This window comes from Phocoena sinus, chromosome 20 (genome assembly GCF_008692025.1).
Source record: "Phocoena sinus isolate mPhoSin1 chromosome 20, mPhoSin1.pri, whole genome shotgun sequence".
Taxonomy (NCBI): Eukaryota; Metazoa; Chordata; class Mammalia; order Artiodactyla; family Phocoenidae; genus Phocoena; species Phocoena sinus.
Genome location: NC_045782.1, coordinates 14,589,779 through 14,607,129, shown reverse-complemented (window position 1 = coordinate 14,607,129; position 17,351 = coordinate 14,589,779). Strand labels below are relative to the sequence as shown.

General features: G+C 40.9%; 1 protein-coding gene and 1 long non-coding RNA gene across 3 annotated transcripts in view; one reads left to right on the top strand and one right to left on the bottom strand.

Annotated features, from left to right (window-relative positions):
* Window positions 1-1,717: 1,717 nt before the first annotated feature.
* On the top strand, window positions 1,718-11,937 carry LOC116745621. 2 transcript variants are annotated; one of them, XR_004347504.1, is made up of 3 exons: window positions 1,718-2,022; window positions 6,531-6,595; window positions 10,001-11,937. It is a non-coding gene; the product is annotated as an uncharacterized LOC116745621 (long non-coding RNA). The 2 variants fall into 2 exon arrangements; XR_004347503.1 differs by having other exon boundaries at window positions 9,988-11,937.
* Window positions 7,631-17,351, bottom strand: part of SLC6A4 (solute carrier family 6 member 4) — a 35,939-nt gene continuing 26,218 nt past the window's right edge. The window contains exons 12-14 of the mRNA XM_032616489.1: window positions 16,919-17,019; window positions 12,812-12,979; window positions 7,631-8,409 (exon numbers count right to left, since the gene is read on the bottom strand). Of these exons, the coding sequence (XP_032472380.1) occupies window positions 8,335-8,409; window positions 12,812-12,979; window positions 16,919-17,019 (344 nt within the window). The 3' untranslated portion in view covers window positions 7,631-8,334. The remainder of the gene's footprint in view (window positions 8,410-12,811; window positions 12,980-16,918; window positions 17,020-17,351) is intronic.

The window sequence follows — 17,351 nt, the reverse complement described above, 5'->3', positions numbered from 1 at the left end:
TGTTTCAGCCACACCTCTGTTTCCTTTTAATTCTGTGGGTAATACCATCACAGCATTATGGTATAATGATTGTATGTTAGTTGTTTGAAGGCAAAGATCTGGTCTCAACTTTGTATGCCCAGTACCTACTATAATAGCTGGCATGAGTGAACGTTTAGAAAAGTTTTTACTTCATTGTTTTAACTTCATTTACTTTAATATCTGTTAAGTATTTCTTAAAATTAGAATTTTAAAACAAGAATGAACTTAGAAATCATCTATAACCCCTCGAATTTAAAATGTTTTTAAGATGGTATGACATCAGGTTTAATAGCTGAGATTTGGAAATCTTGGGTCCACCACTTGCTGCATAATCTTGGACAAATTAAGTTCTCTGAACTTTATTTTTTCCTTATTTGTAATATGAGGATAATAAAAGGGTCTCTTTCATAAGACTGATGTGAGGATTGCTTGAAACAATGTATGTAATGCTGTGCCTGACGTTAGCACACAGTAAATACTAGTGTGTATATATATCATATGTATATATATTGTGTGTATATATGTATATTATTACCCATGAGGAGATGGGGCCAGTAAAGTTGAGTGACTTAAATAAGGTTCCTTAGCTTGGTAGTGGATGAGAAAGGACTTGATCTTGTCTTCTCAATTCTATCTGGTTGCTCTTAACACAGGTGCAGAAAAGTTTTTTTGCTTTTGGTAAAATGTATGACATGAGCCATACTTACTATGGACGGAAACTAGGCCAGACAAATGACATGAAGTATGCATTATTTTCATGTATTCAGCAAATTGGGGGCTATGTACCAGATATGCTAGAGTCTTCTTAATTGTGTTAAGAAGACAAAGCCTTAAGAATCAAAGGAATACTAAGCAGGAAAGATTTTGGAAAAAGAGTTTAGAGATACACTTTAATACTGAAGTTTCTGTCTTGGGAGATGCTTTGTCCAAGCTTTGCCCATCCCACTATACTGCTAATCCCATTCCTCTCTCTGCCCCTTAAGAAAAGACTATGGCTTTCTTAGGCTATAATTGTAACAATTAATGAATGTAAACCGGTCCTCTTCCTTTTTCACCATCCCTTCCCTAACAATTCAATCCAAAAGCCATTAAGTGGGGCTGAGCAAGGTAAAACTATCATGACCCAGAGCTGGGTGTCACTAAAACACAGTGAAGGGCATCGTGAAGGAGCAGCCCAAATGAATGTGAGGGGTGATCCATGCAGAAAGGAGGTCCATTCAGGATATCTGAGCCCAAGTGGTGGAGGGGGAGGCATCTGTGCAGTGGATGGTGATGGTGACTGCCCACCAAGGGATGTCAGCTTGAGCACGGTGAGAAGGGCATTTGTACAGGGACAGTCCCAACATAAGGTGTCAGAACCTGAATGGGGTAAAAAGGGCTATGTAGGGCTTCCCTGGTGGCGCAGTCGTTGAGAGTCCGCCTGCCGATGTAGTGGACACGGGTTCGTGCCCCGGTCCGGGAGGATCCCACGTGCCGCGGAGCGGCTGGGCCCGTGAGCCATGGCCACTGAGCCTGCGCTTCCGGAGCCTGTACTCCGCAACGGGAGAGGCCACAACAGTGAGAGGCCCGCATACCAAAAAAAAAAGGGGGGGGGGCTATGTAGACAGCAGTGACAGCAGCAATGGAATATTGCTTACATTCAGGGATATTGATCAAAAGTAAATATATTTGTTATAATGGGAGCCATGTTTCTCACTGCCCTAGAAGGGGTTATAAACATGAAGAGAGAAAATTAGAATGAACTTTGTAGTGTTGGTTTGGAACTGGAGTTACTGGTATAAACTCATATCGTTTTCAAGATAGAGAAATAATAATAGATGAAAATGTGTGTTTTTGTGCACACATGTGAGAAGACGGGATCAGTGACACTCCAATGAGCATACCTGGCACCTAGATCTCGGTTTCTAAATATATTCTTCACTAAAAGAAACCAGGACTTCTTGGAGAAATGGCTGTGGCAGAGAAAGTACAAGATGATACTGTAACATCTTACTCCAGAAGGTAAGGAAGTGAGTGTTCCAGGAGTGATGGGGACATGTCAAAAGGATACCGGAGCCAGCTTGAAAGGATTCTCACTGGCTAAATATGAAACCATTTGAGCATCAAAATGAATAATAATTGATTATAATCCATTGAATAAAATAAGAATCCGTAAAAAATGAAAGTTAGATGAGGAACAACAGTGTATTTGCACAGTCTGAGAGTAAACCCCCTACAAAATATTAATTACAAAAACAAAAGGAATTTTACTTGGTGGAAAGTCTGGCAGATACCACCTTAATGAAGTGATTTGAGTTAATATCACCAGTATGGGGACAAAAATTGAATCATACTCAACCTGATAGAATGTGCTGAGAACACATCATCATTCCTGTGATATTTCTGCCAAAAATGTATATTAGCTTGAATCTAATCATGAGTCAAGTATCAAATCAAATTGAGAGAAACTCTACAGAGTAACTAGCTTGTAATATTCAAAAATGTCAAGTTCATGAAACAAGGAAAGTCTGGAAAACTGTTGCAGACTGAGGGAGACAAAAGAGACATGAACATGTGGTTCTAGACTGGAACCTTTTGGTAAACGGACGTAATTGAATGGTGTCTGAGATTAGATGACAGTAATGTATCAATGTTACTTTCCTGATTTTGATGGTCCTATTGTGATTATGTAGGAGATGTCCTTGTTTGTTGGAAACACATCCTTCATGATTTTCCTTTTTGAATTTAGCATCTGTATTTTGGCTTCTATGGATGATGATTTTTTTTTTAGTTAAGACATTTTTTAATCGATTTACAATGTTGTGTTGACTTCTGCTGTACAGCAAAGTGACTCGGTTATATATACATTCTTTTTTTTTTTAATTATTTATTTTTGGCTGTGTTGGGTCTTCACTGCTGCATGCGGGCTTTCTCTAGTTGCGGCGGGCGGGGGATACTCTTCGTTGCCGTGCGCAGGCTTCTCATTGTGGTGGCTTCTCCTGTTGCGGAGCACGGGCTCTAGGCTCGTGGGCTTCAGTAGTTGTGGCTCACGGGCTTATTTGTTCTGCAGCATGTGAGATCTTCCCAGACCAGGGCTCGAACCTGTGTCCCCTGCATTGGCAGGCGGATTCTTAACCACTGTGCCACCAGGGAAGTCCCACATGCAGTGATGTTTTGGGGGATGTGTAAATGTTTTGACAATATACAGTTAAGATTTTTCTTTTAACCTTAAGAGTTTGGAAAGGTTTTTTTGGTTTTGTTCTGTTTTGTTTTTTAATGAGACAGAATCTATTCATCATGATGTTATGAGTTATTACAGTAATAGTTCACAACAAAAGGCATTTACTGATACCTTAAAATATAGTTTGGAACATTTATGACTAAACTGCATAAATGTATACATGGGCATTTCATGCATCTTAAAGAGGGGACTCCTATTTTGTATAAATAAAACAGGTTTAATTCTGTCACTGAGGTTTAAAAATAAACACGTTTCATGTAAAAAATAATGTTTCATGGAAAATTTCATATTATCACTGTTGACAGGTGAATAGTGGAAGAAATTTACTTTTCTTAGCTCTAAATAATGTGGAAGAAGAAAGGAAAGATGAGGAAAAAGAAATACCATTTATATAATTCAACTAACTGTATATAATCCACACTTTGAAGCACCTCATTGATATGTTCAACACACAAAGTATCCTGAAAATGTTTTTTGTAAATCAAATCATATTTTAAATGCCACTGGAGAAATAACTGCAAATTCTTATGTAAAGTCCCTAATTTTATCCTTTAAACTTTGCATTTTTCATGTATCAAGTTTTAAGATAAGGTACACTTATCATATTAGAGTTTGAATAAGAATCAAATCGTTTTTTAAAAAAAAACCAGCAGATGTTCTTATTTATTTATGGAAATTTAGGTATTTTAGCATAGAGATGGGCTAGCTGCTCCTTCCTAAATATTTGTTGTTTGGACTGTCAGTGTTTACAAACTGTTAGAAATAAATTATCTACTATAATTGTAGTCTTCAGTTGTAGAACTGAAGGACTGAAATCATCTTTTCTCTCTCCTAAATGATAAGGTTCTTCTTAGTTCAGCAGACATAAAACTTTCTTCTGATGACATGCCCCACCAATGCACACTGGTTCCAAATTAGATTTGGCCAGTGAAATAATCTCTTTTTGATAACTTAAGGGAAAAACTTGCATTGGTGGCAGAGCAATTTGGTGTGAATTTTATGATGTGTTGGTAAGAGAAATAGAACCTGAAATTCCAATTGAAATATACTGTGAATTATTTCCAAAAAATAAAGACTTCTCCTGAAAAGATGATTTGTTTTGAAACACCTAATGTAGAAACAGTACTGAATGAATTCTAACTGTATGTAACAAAAGGGAAGACATATTTAAGATTCCATCTTTTCCATTGTGGTAAATGCCTACTAAACAATTGAGAGGGGCATTATTTCATTCTAGGAGAGGAAATAAAACTTAAGCTCACCTTCCTTTAGAAACTTCCAGATCCCAAGAAAAGTAGAGAAATTAGCTAGGTTTGTTTCTGCCTCTAAATGTAGTTATCTGAACTTTAAAATATTGTCCTATCATTGAAATTTAGAGACAGTTAAGCAATGAGGGGAAAAGGTGATACTATAAAAAGTAAGAAAAAAGATTTAGAGCTTTTAAAATAGTCCTTCCATGGAACTGAACGTGACAAATTTTAATAAATATCAGACTTATCTCTGATATTGAAGAAAAGAATTCAGAATGTTTCAAGTGGACCAGGAAAGCTTTCCACAGTGTAAGAATATTCCCTGTCTTAATGGGTTTCTTTCCATATTTGGATTTATAAATTTCAGTCTCTAACATACTTCTCAAGCAAGCATTTTCTAAGTTCCCCTTCCTAATTTAGAGCCTTTTGTGTAACTCTCCTTGCGTTTTTAAATAATGATGACTTTAAAGTATACAATTTCTGGGCTTCCCTGGTGGTACAGTGGTTGAGAGTCCACCTGCCAATGCAGGGGACACGGGTTCGTGCCTCAGTCCAGGAAGATCCCACATGCCGCGGAGCGGCTGGGCCCGTGAGCCATGGCCACTGAGCCTGCGCGTCCGGAGCCTGTGCTCCGCAACGGGAGAGGCCACAACAGTGAGAGGCCCACGTACCGCAAAAAAAAAAAAAAAGTATACAACTTCTTCCACTTAGCATAGGACTATTTTGCTTTTATTGCTTTATGGGGATGACAGGTTGTAGTATATAGTCTCTCTGAGGAATCTGCTATTTCACTTCCCCATCCATCTCTGACAATAAAAGAAAAAAGGGAGGGTAGAAAATGCCTTCTGAATACTGCCTTATCTAATGATATCTTAAGCACCAGATGTTGATTTATGAGCAAAGAAACATGCTATGAAAGGAACCAGGTGTGGATTGTACCACTGGGTAGCTAAGCATTGTCTAAAATGCGTAAGAATGGCACAGTTAAGCCACTGCATTCCATGGTTTTAAGCTGTGCTTGACAGTGACCTCCAAATCAGTTATACAACAGATACAATGTATCAGGTCAGCCTTTCCTAATTATCAAAAGAATATGGTTCTAATTCTAGGAGAATAATCTCCCTTTTAAGGGGTCAGGGTGGGGTGGGTGAATTAAATGGAAATTCATACTTACACTTAAATATTGAGGTTGGTGGCACCAAATTAACAAGTTTCCTAAAAAGCAGGGACGATGAGAGAGTGACTCATCTCAAGAATAACTTTTTGCCTTAATTTGAGATTCATTATTTGGTTTGATTGTTATTGTTTGATTTTGGAGCTAATACATTGACTTTGGGTTTGTTGGGGTCTTTGCATCCATCTCTACATGGGGCAGCCAGGGCAATGAATTTAGGTTACAAGTCATATGCATTCCACACAACAAATGGAATAAGTTTTAAATGGGTTGCAAGTTTTTTGGAATAAAGATGAATTCTTTGGACTCCATTACATGTCAACATATAGGAACAACCTCAATCAACTGAACTGCCTCCATGCCTTTGTTTGTGTCTTGCCTATTTCTTAGGTATTTCTCACTAATAAAATCACAGAAAAAAAATTAACTTCAGTACTTAAATAACTTTACAATTCATTCTATTTTTATTTTTTACTTTTATGTAAATGCTACATTAGATGCAAAAGGTCTTTAAAAGATTATTTTAAAGTCCATTTACCAACTCAAGTTTTCCTTAAAAAAAACATCCATGGTATAGTATTGATAAATAGGGGTCAAGTAAATGCAAACTATGCTGAGGAGAGATGTTGGATTTTTTCCTGTCTAGTGACATTTGAAAACTTTTCAAAACACCTGTATAACACCTGGCTTGACAAAACTTTGTTTGAAAAAGTGCTTTTTAAAAAATGATATCTTTGGAAAATGCATAAGTGTGTGTGGGATGGGGAGAATACATATCTGAATATATTTATAAAGCAAGTTCTTAAATTTGCAAAGCTGTTTACCACTGAATACGCTGCCACTTATATAACCTCTCTCCTTTCAGCATGCTAGAAAGCAAAGAGAAGACATGAGGTAGCAGGAAGGAATGAAAGAGTGAAGATAATGAAGGTAGGTCAGTTAAGAGTCATTTTTAAATCCCCCTCTCTTTTCCTCTAATATTTTGGGAAACTTCTCAGCAGCTAACATCTATGAGGAAAATATTCTGCTAGGAAAAGCAAAGAATCAGCAATAGAAGAATGTAGGGGAAATACAGGAAGATGGCCAGGGAATATTGTTGGGGAAAGGAAGCCAAGGGAGGAAGCTCTATAATTGGATTAAACTAGGCTTCTGCTATATAGATCTTTCTATAAGGTTAGGATTAAGTTAGATTTATATAGAGGACTGATGCGATATGGGGCCAGATCATCGAGTCCTTTTATCATTGACTAGGCTTTACTCCCTTTAAGATTTTGGTAAGGAAATCTCACACTACAAGGTAAAATTTGCTTCTCTACCTATGCACCTGAGAGTCCCAAGCCACTGAAGGTCAAATATACTTGATCTGTATTAAGGGTTTTATGTGGCATGTAAGGTTATTCACTTAACTGACCCTTTTCCAATCAGGCTTACTTAGACTCAGTCTTGAAAATTATCTGGAGGGCTCAGTATCCTGGTAGCCAGCCAGGAAGGGTCAAGCAGTTGGGAGGAGGTTCATTTAAGGCTAACCCAGATTCTCCAATTACTCTTGGGTTGAGGATGACCTTGGTTTAGGTCAGGGTACCAGAGCTCTACACTCTGTGAAAATTTGATTTATCCACTCTTCACAAAGCCAAGTAACCTTAATGGTTAAACTGAGTCATTTGAAGTAGACAGAGCTTAAACCGGATAGTCAACTGAACACTGAAGATGCATTTATCAATATTCATCTTCAAAGTAGTTCATAGCCAAGCCACAGTGACTAATGAAATAGGCCAGATTTGCCTGTGGAACATTATCCTGAATGTTTAGCAGAGAGAGACAAGAAGATGGCAGTGAAGTGCAAGAAATACTAAAGCATGGCCCATAAAGGAAGATGTATGGGCTAAAGTTCATTGGAAAAGGAGCGGGTGGCAGAGTGTGTTGTAGTAATTATACCCTTCAAATAATAACATACATACAAATTTCAGTAGGTGGAATTTGTTAATGTAAGAAAAACTAGAGGAAATTCATAAAGTTTGTAATGGGCCCAAAGTATTAGAATGGAGATAGGGATACACTGGAACAACAGTATACACAAACACACATGCTCACATGTACACATTATTTTTCAGCTTAGCTTCTTACATCCTCCTCTCCTGACTCCAGAGCAGTACACAGGTTATAGGGTTCTAGTAGATTCCAGCTATAGTAGAATTCTATGCTACTCAGGAAATATATGGCTAGCAAGACAGTATCCCTGTTTTCTTCTAAATGGTTTATGCATTCATGAACAGTGAAACCTTTGGAAGCAAACGATGTTAAATACTGATGATCGTAACAAGGAATGATACAGGAGACTTTCACAGACTTGATCCTAAACCTAATCCTAACTGACGATATTGTGGTTTTCATCACCTCCATACACACCCTCCCACATCCAAAGCAGTCCACTTCAGCTGCATCACAGAGTCTAACATGATAACATGTCTGGGAGATTTCACAGAAATAAGTGGCTGGAGGCCATAAGAGTCTGGGCACCATAGTCTTTTGGGACTGTGTCTCTATGAAGAAGGCCCTTCCATCGGCAGGCTTAGCTGGCAGCTCATTGACTTAGAGGGGGAAGGCGAGGTGTGACTTCTCAGAACTGGAGGAAGAGCTTGTTGGGAAGCCATTTTCCTTTCATTGATGTTTTACACAGCGTTCAAGTGGATATCCCCACAGGGAATTTCTGTCGGTGTTTCTGGAGTGATACCTTTAATAAGACGCTGTTAGGAAGAAAACATGACGTTATAAATATTCTTATAATTTAACAGTTTAAAATTTTCTTCAATATTAATACAAAGGTTAAGTAGCATTTAAATGGCATTTAATAGTAAATTGGAATAGTCTTACTGACTTTCCTTAAGAAAGGAATCCGCAATTTATTTGTTCTCAAATGTGGGTAAAAATGGCATATTCAGGAACTATATAAGCATCTGTAAACTAATTAAGAAAGTCATCATAACACTAATGGGAGAAATGATGGACCTTCAATAGAACCTCTGCTGGCCTGTAACATGCCTTTGATGGCCTGGGAAAGGGCATCCTTTTCTCTTGTCAGAGGAGGCTTCATGTGGCCCACAGAGCTTGGGAAGCAGAGTGAGCTCTGGATTCTGGCTCCCCCCACCTCAGCCATGCTCCTTGTGCCTGCATACATGCTACAGGCACAGTGCACAGTGCCATCAGCCACTGTAACAGCCAGGATGTTACTGATTTAATGAATTTACCTGTCAAGGAGCACTGGTTAGTTCATACAAGGGTGCAAATTATTACATAATTAAATTTTAAAAGATGTGCCCATTTAAATCATCATTCCTAAAGCAATCTCATGTTGATGTAGTACTTAGCACAGGGAAAAGGCTGAGAATTTTTACTTTAGAAACAGCTGAGGTACACAGAAGCTTTGGGACAGATCTGAAATATGCTTGGGCTTGGGTATGAAATATACAGCCTGCCTTGCAAAACTTAGCATCAGTGACACGAAGCAGCTCAGGGATGTGGGGAGCACTGCAGAAGTGTAGAAGAAAATCTTTGTTAAGTAAGTTGCTCAGTAAAATCTTTGATGCCAAAAGTCTGTACATATGGTGAGCAAGGCAAAATTGGATCTGAAAGCATATTTTGATTTATTGATTTTAGGTGAAGCTCTGCTACTTGTCCTTTTTACTTTGGATTGAAAAAGTATGTAGTCCCCTTCAGTTTTTTTTATTTCCTGGTTCTGGGGGTTGATTCTTCTTTAGGGAGCAGGGCCTATGGAATTTTAAAAGTTCCCATTCTCATAGGTAATGAAGTTCACAAAATTGTACATGTTGTGTTCCTAATGACCTTAGTATTTCAAGAACTAAACTCTCACGCTGGAAATCCATTTAAAAACGAGTTGCTGCAGTGCTCATCAACTACCTGGACATGTCAAGTCATAGAAAGCAAAATTTCACAAACCATCCTTTCCCATAGATGAATCTGTAACCCATAACTGATTAAGGAGAATTAGGCCTTGCTAATTGGGAACTGGACACATCGCTCTAACTAGGGTAGAGGCAAGACCCACAGTAAACAACACTGTAAAGTAGAACATTTGGCTTTTGTGCCCTAGCCCCCACCTGCCCATTCTCCTGCCCTTCTGGCTGCTGATCTCCCCAAATGCCAGGTCCACCTTCGTCTTCCATATTTCAGCAGCATTCCAGTTGCCACGTTACTATCGCTCTCAAAATTTGCCAGTCCCTGGCCTTCTGCAAGGCAGTCATCTAAGCAATGGATCACTGTTGCCATCTTCATGAATGCTTACTTATTAGGGACCATCTTCCCAGTGTCTTTGTGCAGGTTACTAGGGGCTTCTGGGGGCAGTGACCTAATCCAGTTGATGACTCCAACCTCGAGACTTCCAGGTTGCAGATGCACATGATAGCCTCCAAATTACAGGTGAGTAAGTGGTGGCTCACTCCACAAACTGTAGCCTTGTATATGGCTAGGGCCCAGAAGAGGTAAGAAATTTACTTTTTATTTTCTTTTTAACCATACCAAAATTTTATATGAGTTCTCCCTCCCTCATAGATAGAATGTTCAAGACCATCAAGTCTGGTATTCACTAAAAATTTTAGTCCCTTGGGGTGCTTGGCAAAAACATGGCATGCTTTATTCTTATCAGAAATTAAGCATGCACATAGGCATGTTAAGGCTTTTGAGAAATCCTGTAGTAAAGAGACCTATTTACCTTGCCTTAATCCAGCATTCTCCAAAATTATTTGACCACGTAACCTTTTCCCCCCAGCAGTAACACTTATTGATATCCCATGGAACTACTACTACTCCTTAAAACATACTTTGGAAATGTTAATCCAATTCAATGAGCACATTTTAAAGATGAAGAAACTAAGGCCCAGAGCAGGTAAATGACTTGCCGTAGTCTTTTCCCTCCTAGGCCCCCTTGACCAGCTAGATCATGATGCTTCCTGGTAACCCACTGTTTCCCATGTGGTGGCCTATGACAAACATGGCCCTGCAATCAGCCTTACCTCTACTACTAATGGATCTGAGCTCTGTTAATTATACACCGTTGGGTGGCATTTCCTTGTGGCTAACGGGGAATTTGCAAGAAAGATGATCAAGACTTGAGGTACAGTCTGTGACCAAAGAATACTGAAATTTATTAAGCTAACTAGAGTTCCCACCCCTGACCTTGGCCTCTGGGTTTGAGTCAGCTGGGCCAGTGGACTATCATGACTGCCATAAAGGACAACCTGAAGGAGCAAGTACAGTGACTCTTGTCTGAGCGTGTATTTCAGGCAACACCAGAGTCCAAGCCCCTTTGGGAGGAATGAGGTTGTGATAGGACTGTTTTGGGTGTAGGAAATTAGTAACTCCTGGCAGAGTTACTAATTCTGTTCACCTAGAATTCAGTTTTTCTGTTTGGAAAAAGAAGCAATCTCAGTTCTTAGAAAAGAGATGATGTTTAATGGCCTCACGTTCTCTTGCTTCGTGTTTCTTGTGAAATGTTTTAGGAAGATGAGTATGATGATCTGATATTTAAGTTTTGCTTCTAAGAGTCCATAGACTAGCCCACCTATGCTCTCAGGTCATTATAGAGCACAGGTCCCTCTAGCTCTCCCCCAAATACCACTCTTCACCTTTGAGCTTGTCTCCTACAAAAGCACCCGCCCACAGACTTCTAAGTGGCCGCTCCTTCAGGCTCTACTGCCACAGTAACCTTACTATGGCAAGAAACACAACCAAACAAGTAACGACCCAAGCATTTTCGATTCTGGTAACATTGCTAGGAATCCTGGCAGCCTGAACACTAACTCTTGTCAGTACAGGATGAAAAGTGGCAACTCATCTCTCCCTAACCTCTACAGCCAATTTCTACATTAGCAAACTATTAGTACCCTGAGGACACAAAAGAGAAGCTGCACCTAAACATGAAAGAGCATTGGACCAAAAACCAGAAGACTTGGATTCTGAGCCTCCCTGTACTGTGTATCCCCAGAAGACTTGGATTCTGAGCCTCCCTGTACTGTGTATCCCTGGACAATTCACTGAAATAAGGAAACTATGAGCAGCATTATTCCCAGACTAGTATCTTTGTCTGCTAATGATACCTGCCCATCCACCTCACAAAGTATTTTGATAACAAAATAAAATAGTCTACATGAAGATGCTTTAAAATACCTACAATCTTATACAAATTGTAAGATTCTGTTACTGAAATTTTTACAGCACATTATTCATTTACTGACATGAATCTTGCTAAAATGGGAACTTTTTTTTTCATTCCAGTGACTTGAACTAAAACTACGATATTGTTGCAACACCCTTATTTAGTGATTTTCAAAACAGCCCTTGTAGGGCTTCCCTGGTGGCGCGGTGGTTAAGAATCCGCCTGCCAATGCAGGGGACGTGGGTTCGAGCCCTGGTCCGGGAAGATCCCACATGCCGTGGAGCAACTAAGCCTGTGCGCCACAACTACTGAGCCTGCGCTCTGGAGGCCGCGAGCCACAACTACTGAAGCCTGTGCTCTAGAGCCTGTGCTCCGCAACAAGAGAAGCCAACGCAGCGGGAGGCCCACGCGCCACAACCAAGAGTAGCCCCCACTCTCTGCAACTAGAGAGCGCCCCCGTGCAGCAACCAAGACCCAACGCAGCCAAATAAATAAATAATTTTTTTTAAAAAAGCCCTTGTCACACTGCTGTTAGAAAATGACCACAGACATTTTCCATCATAATCTTCACTTAAACCAAGTGGATTTAATTTAAATCCACTTAAATCAAATTTGCGTTATTGCTCCAGACACCACTGATCTGATGTGCATGCCCAGTGCCATGCAGGAGGCAAAGCAGTTTTCTGATATGTTTAAAATGCTGTACACCAAGCTGTGTGCTATGGTGCATCCAAATGGCCAGCTCACTCTTTCGCCTTTGTACTTGAAGCTTCTGGGAGATGCCTTAAGGTGATAGTGGCAGCTATTAGAGGCTACACGATGGTATAGTTATATAATTATATAAGACTAAGAGCCTCCTGGTGAATTCTTGTGGTGGACTTAACATCCTTTGAATAGAGCATAAGAAGAGAACCCTTTTCTCCCCAAACAGTTACCAATCTAAACACACACACACACACACACACACTAGCACATACCTCCTTAAGTGTCCCTGGAGTGATGATCAGACGGTAAGTTATATACATCGGGATGCAGATGAAAGATGAGGTTCCTATGCAGTAACCCAGGATGATGCTCCACTGAGGATAATTGTACTGAAAAAGTCGTAGCTGTGGTGGGCTCATCAAAAAACTGCAAATGATGAACTAAAACAGATTCCAAGCAAGAAACATTCAAAACTTTTCACGATATCCACACAGAGACAGTCCATATACCACAAACACGGAACACTAAAGCTAAGACACTTTCAGGAAATTGCCTAAGTGTGATATATCCTAGATTGAACTCTGACACAAAGAAGTCACTAATTTCTGTGCCTCAGCTGCCAACAATGAAGCGGTTAGGGGCTTTTCTTGATTTTCCTCCCTACCCCCACCTCAGCCCCTACAGTGGGGATGCCAAGGCCTCAGAAGGTTATTTAGGGGGGTTACAGCGCCCCTTTCAGGGCAAAGGAGAAGAGACGCATCCATCAGGAGTGGTTCAGGCCCCGATTTGTGAGACAGTGGAGGAATAAACTGGGAGACCTCTCCATAGCTCCTGCTAGTCCTAGGGCTTCGTATTTCTTTCTGCTTTGTTTTCATTTCCTCCTGCGTTTCTGCAGTGATTGTTTTTGGTAAGATGGAAGGCACCTAGGTCCAGGAGACATAATAAGGTTCTCAAGAGCTGGAGAAGACTCAGGCTCCTAGGTAAGTTCTCCTTCTCCCCCCTTTCCTTGCATTAACCCCAGGCTAAGAACTGGGATTTCAACAAGGATGGCTCTGCCGTGAGGCATCTTGACAATAAATGACTGCCTGCCAGAGGCCCTTGTAATGAAAGAAATAATGGAAGGAAAAAGCAGCTCAATACACTTCTGACGTGAAAATTCAGTGAAGATTCCGACCAAGAAAAATTCCATGGTGTGCTCCCAGTACTCGGTTTATGAGTTTTCTTATTTCAGTTTGGTTTCCAGAGACAGCATAAATACCAGTTTTTGCCTAGTAACCACTGTGCTGAAATCGTTATTGCTCTTGATTTAATTTTATCTTATTATTTCATAGTCATAAAGAAGACAGTAATGTAAATTATTTGTGGGCTTAAACATCTATTTATATCTTTTTTCTTTCTCTTCACATAATAAAATGGGAAATTGTTAAACACACATTCATCTTCAGAACAGTGTTATCCTAAGTCCAGGAGGAAGCTTTCAAAACAGGAGCCCAGCCAATCGCAAACCTTTCTCTGGACAGACTCCTCAGCCCCAGACCCGGCTACTAAGAAAGGTAATTTTGAAACAGGGAAAGGTGGGGTCCGGTTAGGAGCCATCCCTGCTGTAACTCATCTCATCTTGATGTCAGGTGTGTGAAACCTAATGCAGTTCAGGGAGGCCTCAAGCTCTCACTGTGTCCACTAAGTATTGCTCCAGACACCCCCTCGCACATCCCCACCTCCTCTTGCTCATATACGATATTTTTCTTTTTTATAACTTGGCTTCAGTGAAAAAGAATATTTTTAGTAAGCTACTCGTTGTTTACCTAAAGCAGCTTTAAAAAGCCCAAAGCAGGGGATCTGTTAAATAAACCCAGAAGTGGAAGACAGATTTGCCTCCTCTTAATTGGGCCCTGGAGCACTTACCTTTAGAGGAAGTGAGTAGAGTGAACATCACAGGAATTATGTCATGTCCCTGAACCCAGATCTGTACCTGGGTTTTGCTGGGCACGGAAACTCATTGGCTGTACACCAAGAGTTCACCCAGTTTGCCAGACAACCACAGAAATGAAAATACTAAAAGCCTGGGGCCAGGACTAGGGTAAGGCATATGAGACATTCACCTTGGGCACAACATTTAAGAGGATGTCAGAATTTCAGTAATCAAGAAATAATAATAATATAATATTTTAGTGCAATACTTTAAAAAGACAAGCTCTAACAGGGCCAGATTAGGGCAAGGTGAGTGAAGTGAGACATGCAGGTGTATGGTTGGATCCTGTATTTATTTAAAACGGTATTTTGTTCATCAGGGATTTTTTTTTGCATTAATTTTGATTTTTAAAAACTACTGCATAAAAATAGTATTTATCGGGACTTCCCTGGTAGGCCAGTGGTTAAGACTCCATGCTTCCACTGCAGGGAGCAAGGGTTCGATCCCTGGTTGGGGAACTAAGATCCCACAAGCTGCGCGATGCAGCCAAAAAAAAAAAAAAAAGTATTTATCTTGACTACTGAGTTTTTTGGCACCCCCGGAAATTTTACGTCCAGGATGAGTGCCTTGCTTGCCTTTCCTGAGTCTCAGCCCTGAACATCATTCCCTCCCTGTGTGGAGAATATGAAAGTAGACAAACAAACAAACATGGCTTCTTCCCTCAGGCAACTAATCCAATATCTCTCCTTCCTTTAAAAAACAAATGAAAAGATTTAAGTAGATTATCAAGAAGCACTGGTAACAATATAATAACCCATTTATGTCAGGACTTCTGCTTCTACTAATGGCAGATTAGTGATCCAGACCAACCCTCTCACTGAAAACAACTAAAATTTCTGGATTTAAAAATACATTGTTTTAAATTTACCAAAAAGCAACAGCAAGCTGACAAGGTAATAAGGAACTACCAGGCCAAGATCTAGAGGAACACTGGAGCCCACAGCACACACCAGAGCCCCCAGGCCCTGAGAGTATCTGCTGCTTGGGGCAAAGGTTGGCTTTGGTTCTGGAAACCTCCAGGGTCCAGGGGAACGGAAGTCAAGGAGGGATTCTGGGGTAGAGAGAGACACGTGCAGCATTATGGAGGCAAGAATGAGCACGCTGTCCATCTTGTAGGTTAACGTCGAGATGTGCAGGTACAGAAAAGCACAAAAATAAAGAACCACCCCGAGGGCTTCCCTGGTGGCGCAGTGGTTGAGAGTCCGCCTGCCGATGCAGGAGATGCGGTTCGTGCCCCGGTCCGGGAAGATCCCACATGCCGCGGAGCGGCTGGGCCCGTGAGCCATGGCCGCTGAGCCTGCGCGTCCGGAGCCTGTGCTCCGCAACGGGAGAGGCCACAACAGTGAGAGGCCCGCGTACCGCAAAAGAAAAAAAAAGAACTACCCCAAGAAAGTCAAAATAGAATGCAAAAAGGGTTGTTTTGAAAGAAGGGGAAGGCACAGATGCATACATGTCCTATGATGAAATGGATGGTCCAGATATCCTAATAAGCTGGAGCTGGACTGCAGGAACAGTCTCTGGCTCTAAAAGACCAAAAAGCTCCCCCCACCCCAAATCAAATTACAGATAAACGAAAGAACTGAGAGTAATCCCTGCTGATGTGCACAGAGTCACTTTACCCCAGGCTACCTCAGAGTGCACTTGGGATGTTAGCATGGTACTTATCCATCTTTGGGCAAACATCTCCTTCAGACGGGTACCAGGAGGGACGTAGGGGCACACGCAGCAAGGCTGGAGTCAGCACTGAACACGTCCTGGCAAACAGGCAACCCTTGGAGCTGAGCTCTCTCATTCTACAATGAATGGATTCTACTTTTGACTCAGATCTACACCTGAGAAACCTGGTGGGGGGTGGGGGTGGTCTTTAAGAAAATGAATACAGAATTACTAGGACCCTTGTTAGGTCCTTCATGAGCAGCACAGTAAATACTTCCCCGGCCTTGAACAGTTCTTGTCATGTGACCTTGGACCCTAAACCTCAGTTTCTCTGAACCTGTGAAATGGGGAACTTGAACTCTACGTCACAGAATTGTTGTGAGAGTTGAAACAGCAATGGGTGTTACGTTCAGTGTAAAGTCTGGCCTGGCACTCACTGCTCAATGAACGTTATGTGTCATTATCACAGAGCAGGGGAGGGATGAAATATGTGACAGAAACCGGAAGAGTGGTTAACTATGGGGGCACAGTGACTGGAAGGGGACACGAGGGGCTTGTGAAGTACTGGTCATGTGTTTCTTGGTATGGACAAAATGGTGCTCAATTTATAGAATTTCACTGAGATGTACACTTGTGATTTGCACACTTTTCTGTATATATATGTTACACTTCGATAAAATTTATTTTTTTATGAGTGTTTGAGGGTGAATCTTTCTCCAGGGCAAGAAGGAGAAGGGAAATGACAACTCACCAAGAGAAACAGAGGGCTGATGGCTACCCAGCAGATCCTCCAAAACCATCCAGGGCTGAAGCCAAGCATTTCCTTCACATCACTGCAGAACTGATTGATGCCTAAAATCATCCAAAAGAGAATGAGATTGACTGACTGAGAGAGGAACTAGACTGTCCTCCTATCCCTTGACTCTCAGAGAGAGTAACACCTCTGGAGTTTCTCCAAAGGAGGGGCTTGGGGGCACCAGTCTGGTCTGAAAGTGAGATGGGGGACTTGTCACAAAAATGCACGTTACAGTAAGCAAAGCTCTTTCTACACAGAGTGGGAGGATTGGTGGACATCTGGGGAGGGACCTAAAGCCCCCTCTTCGTGCCCACACTGCCTTTCTAGGATTTCAGCATATATCTGATTTTATCGTTACTGTGGAAAAGGAAGTGAAATTTTGTCTAAA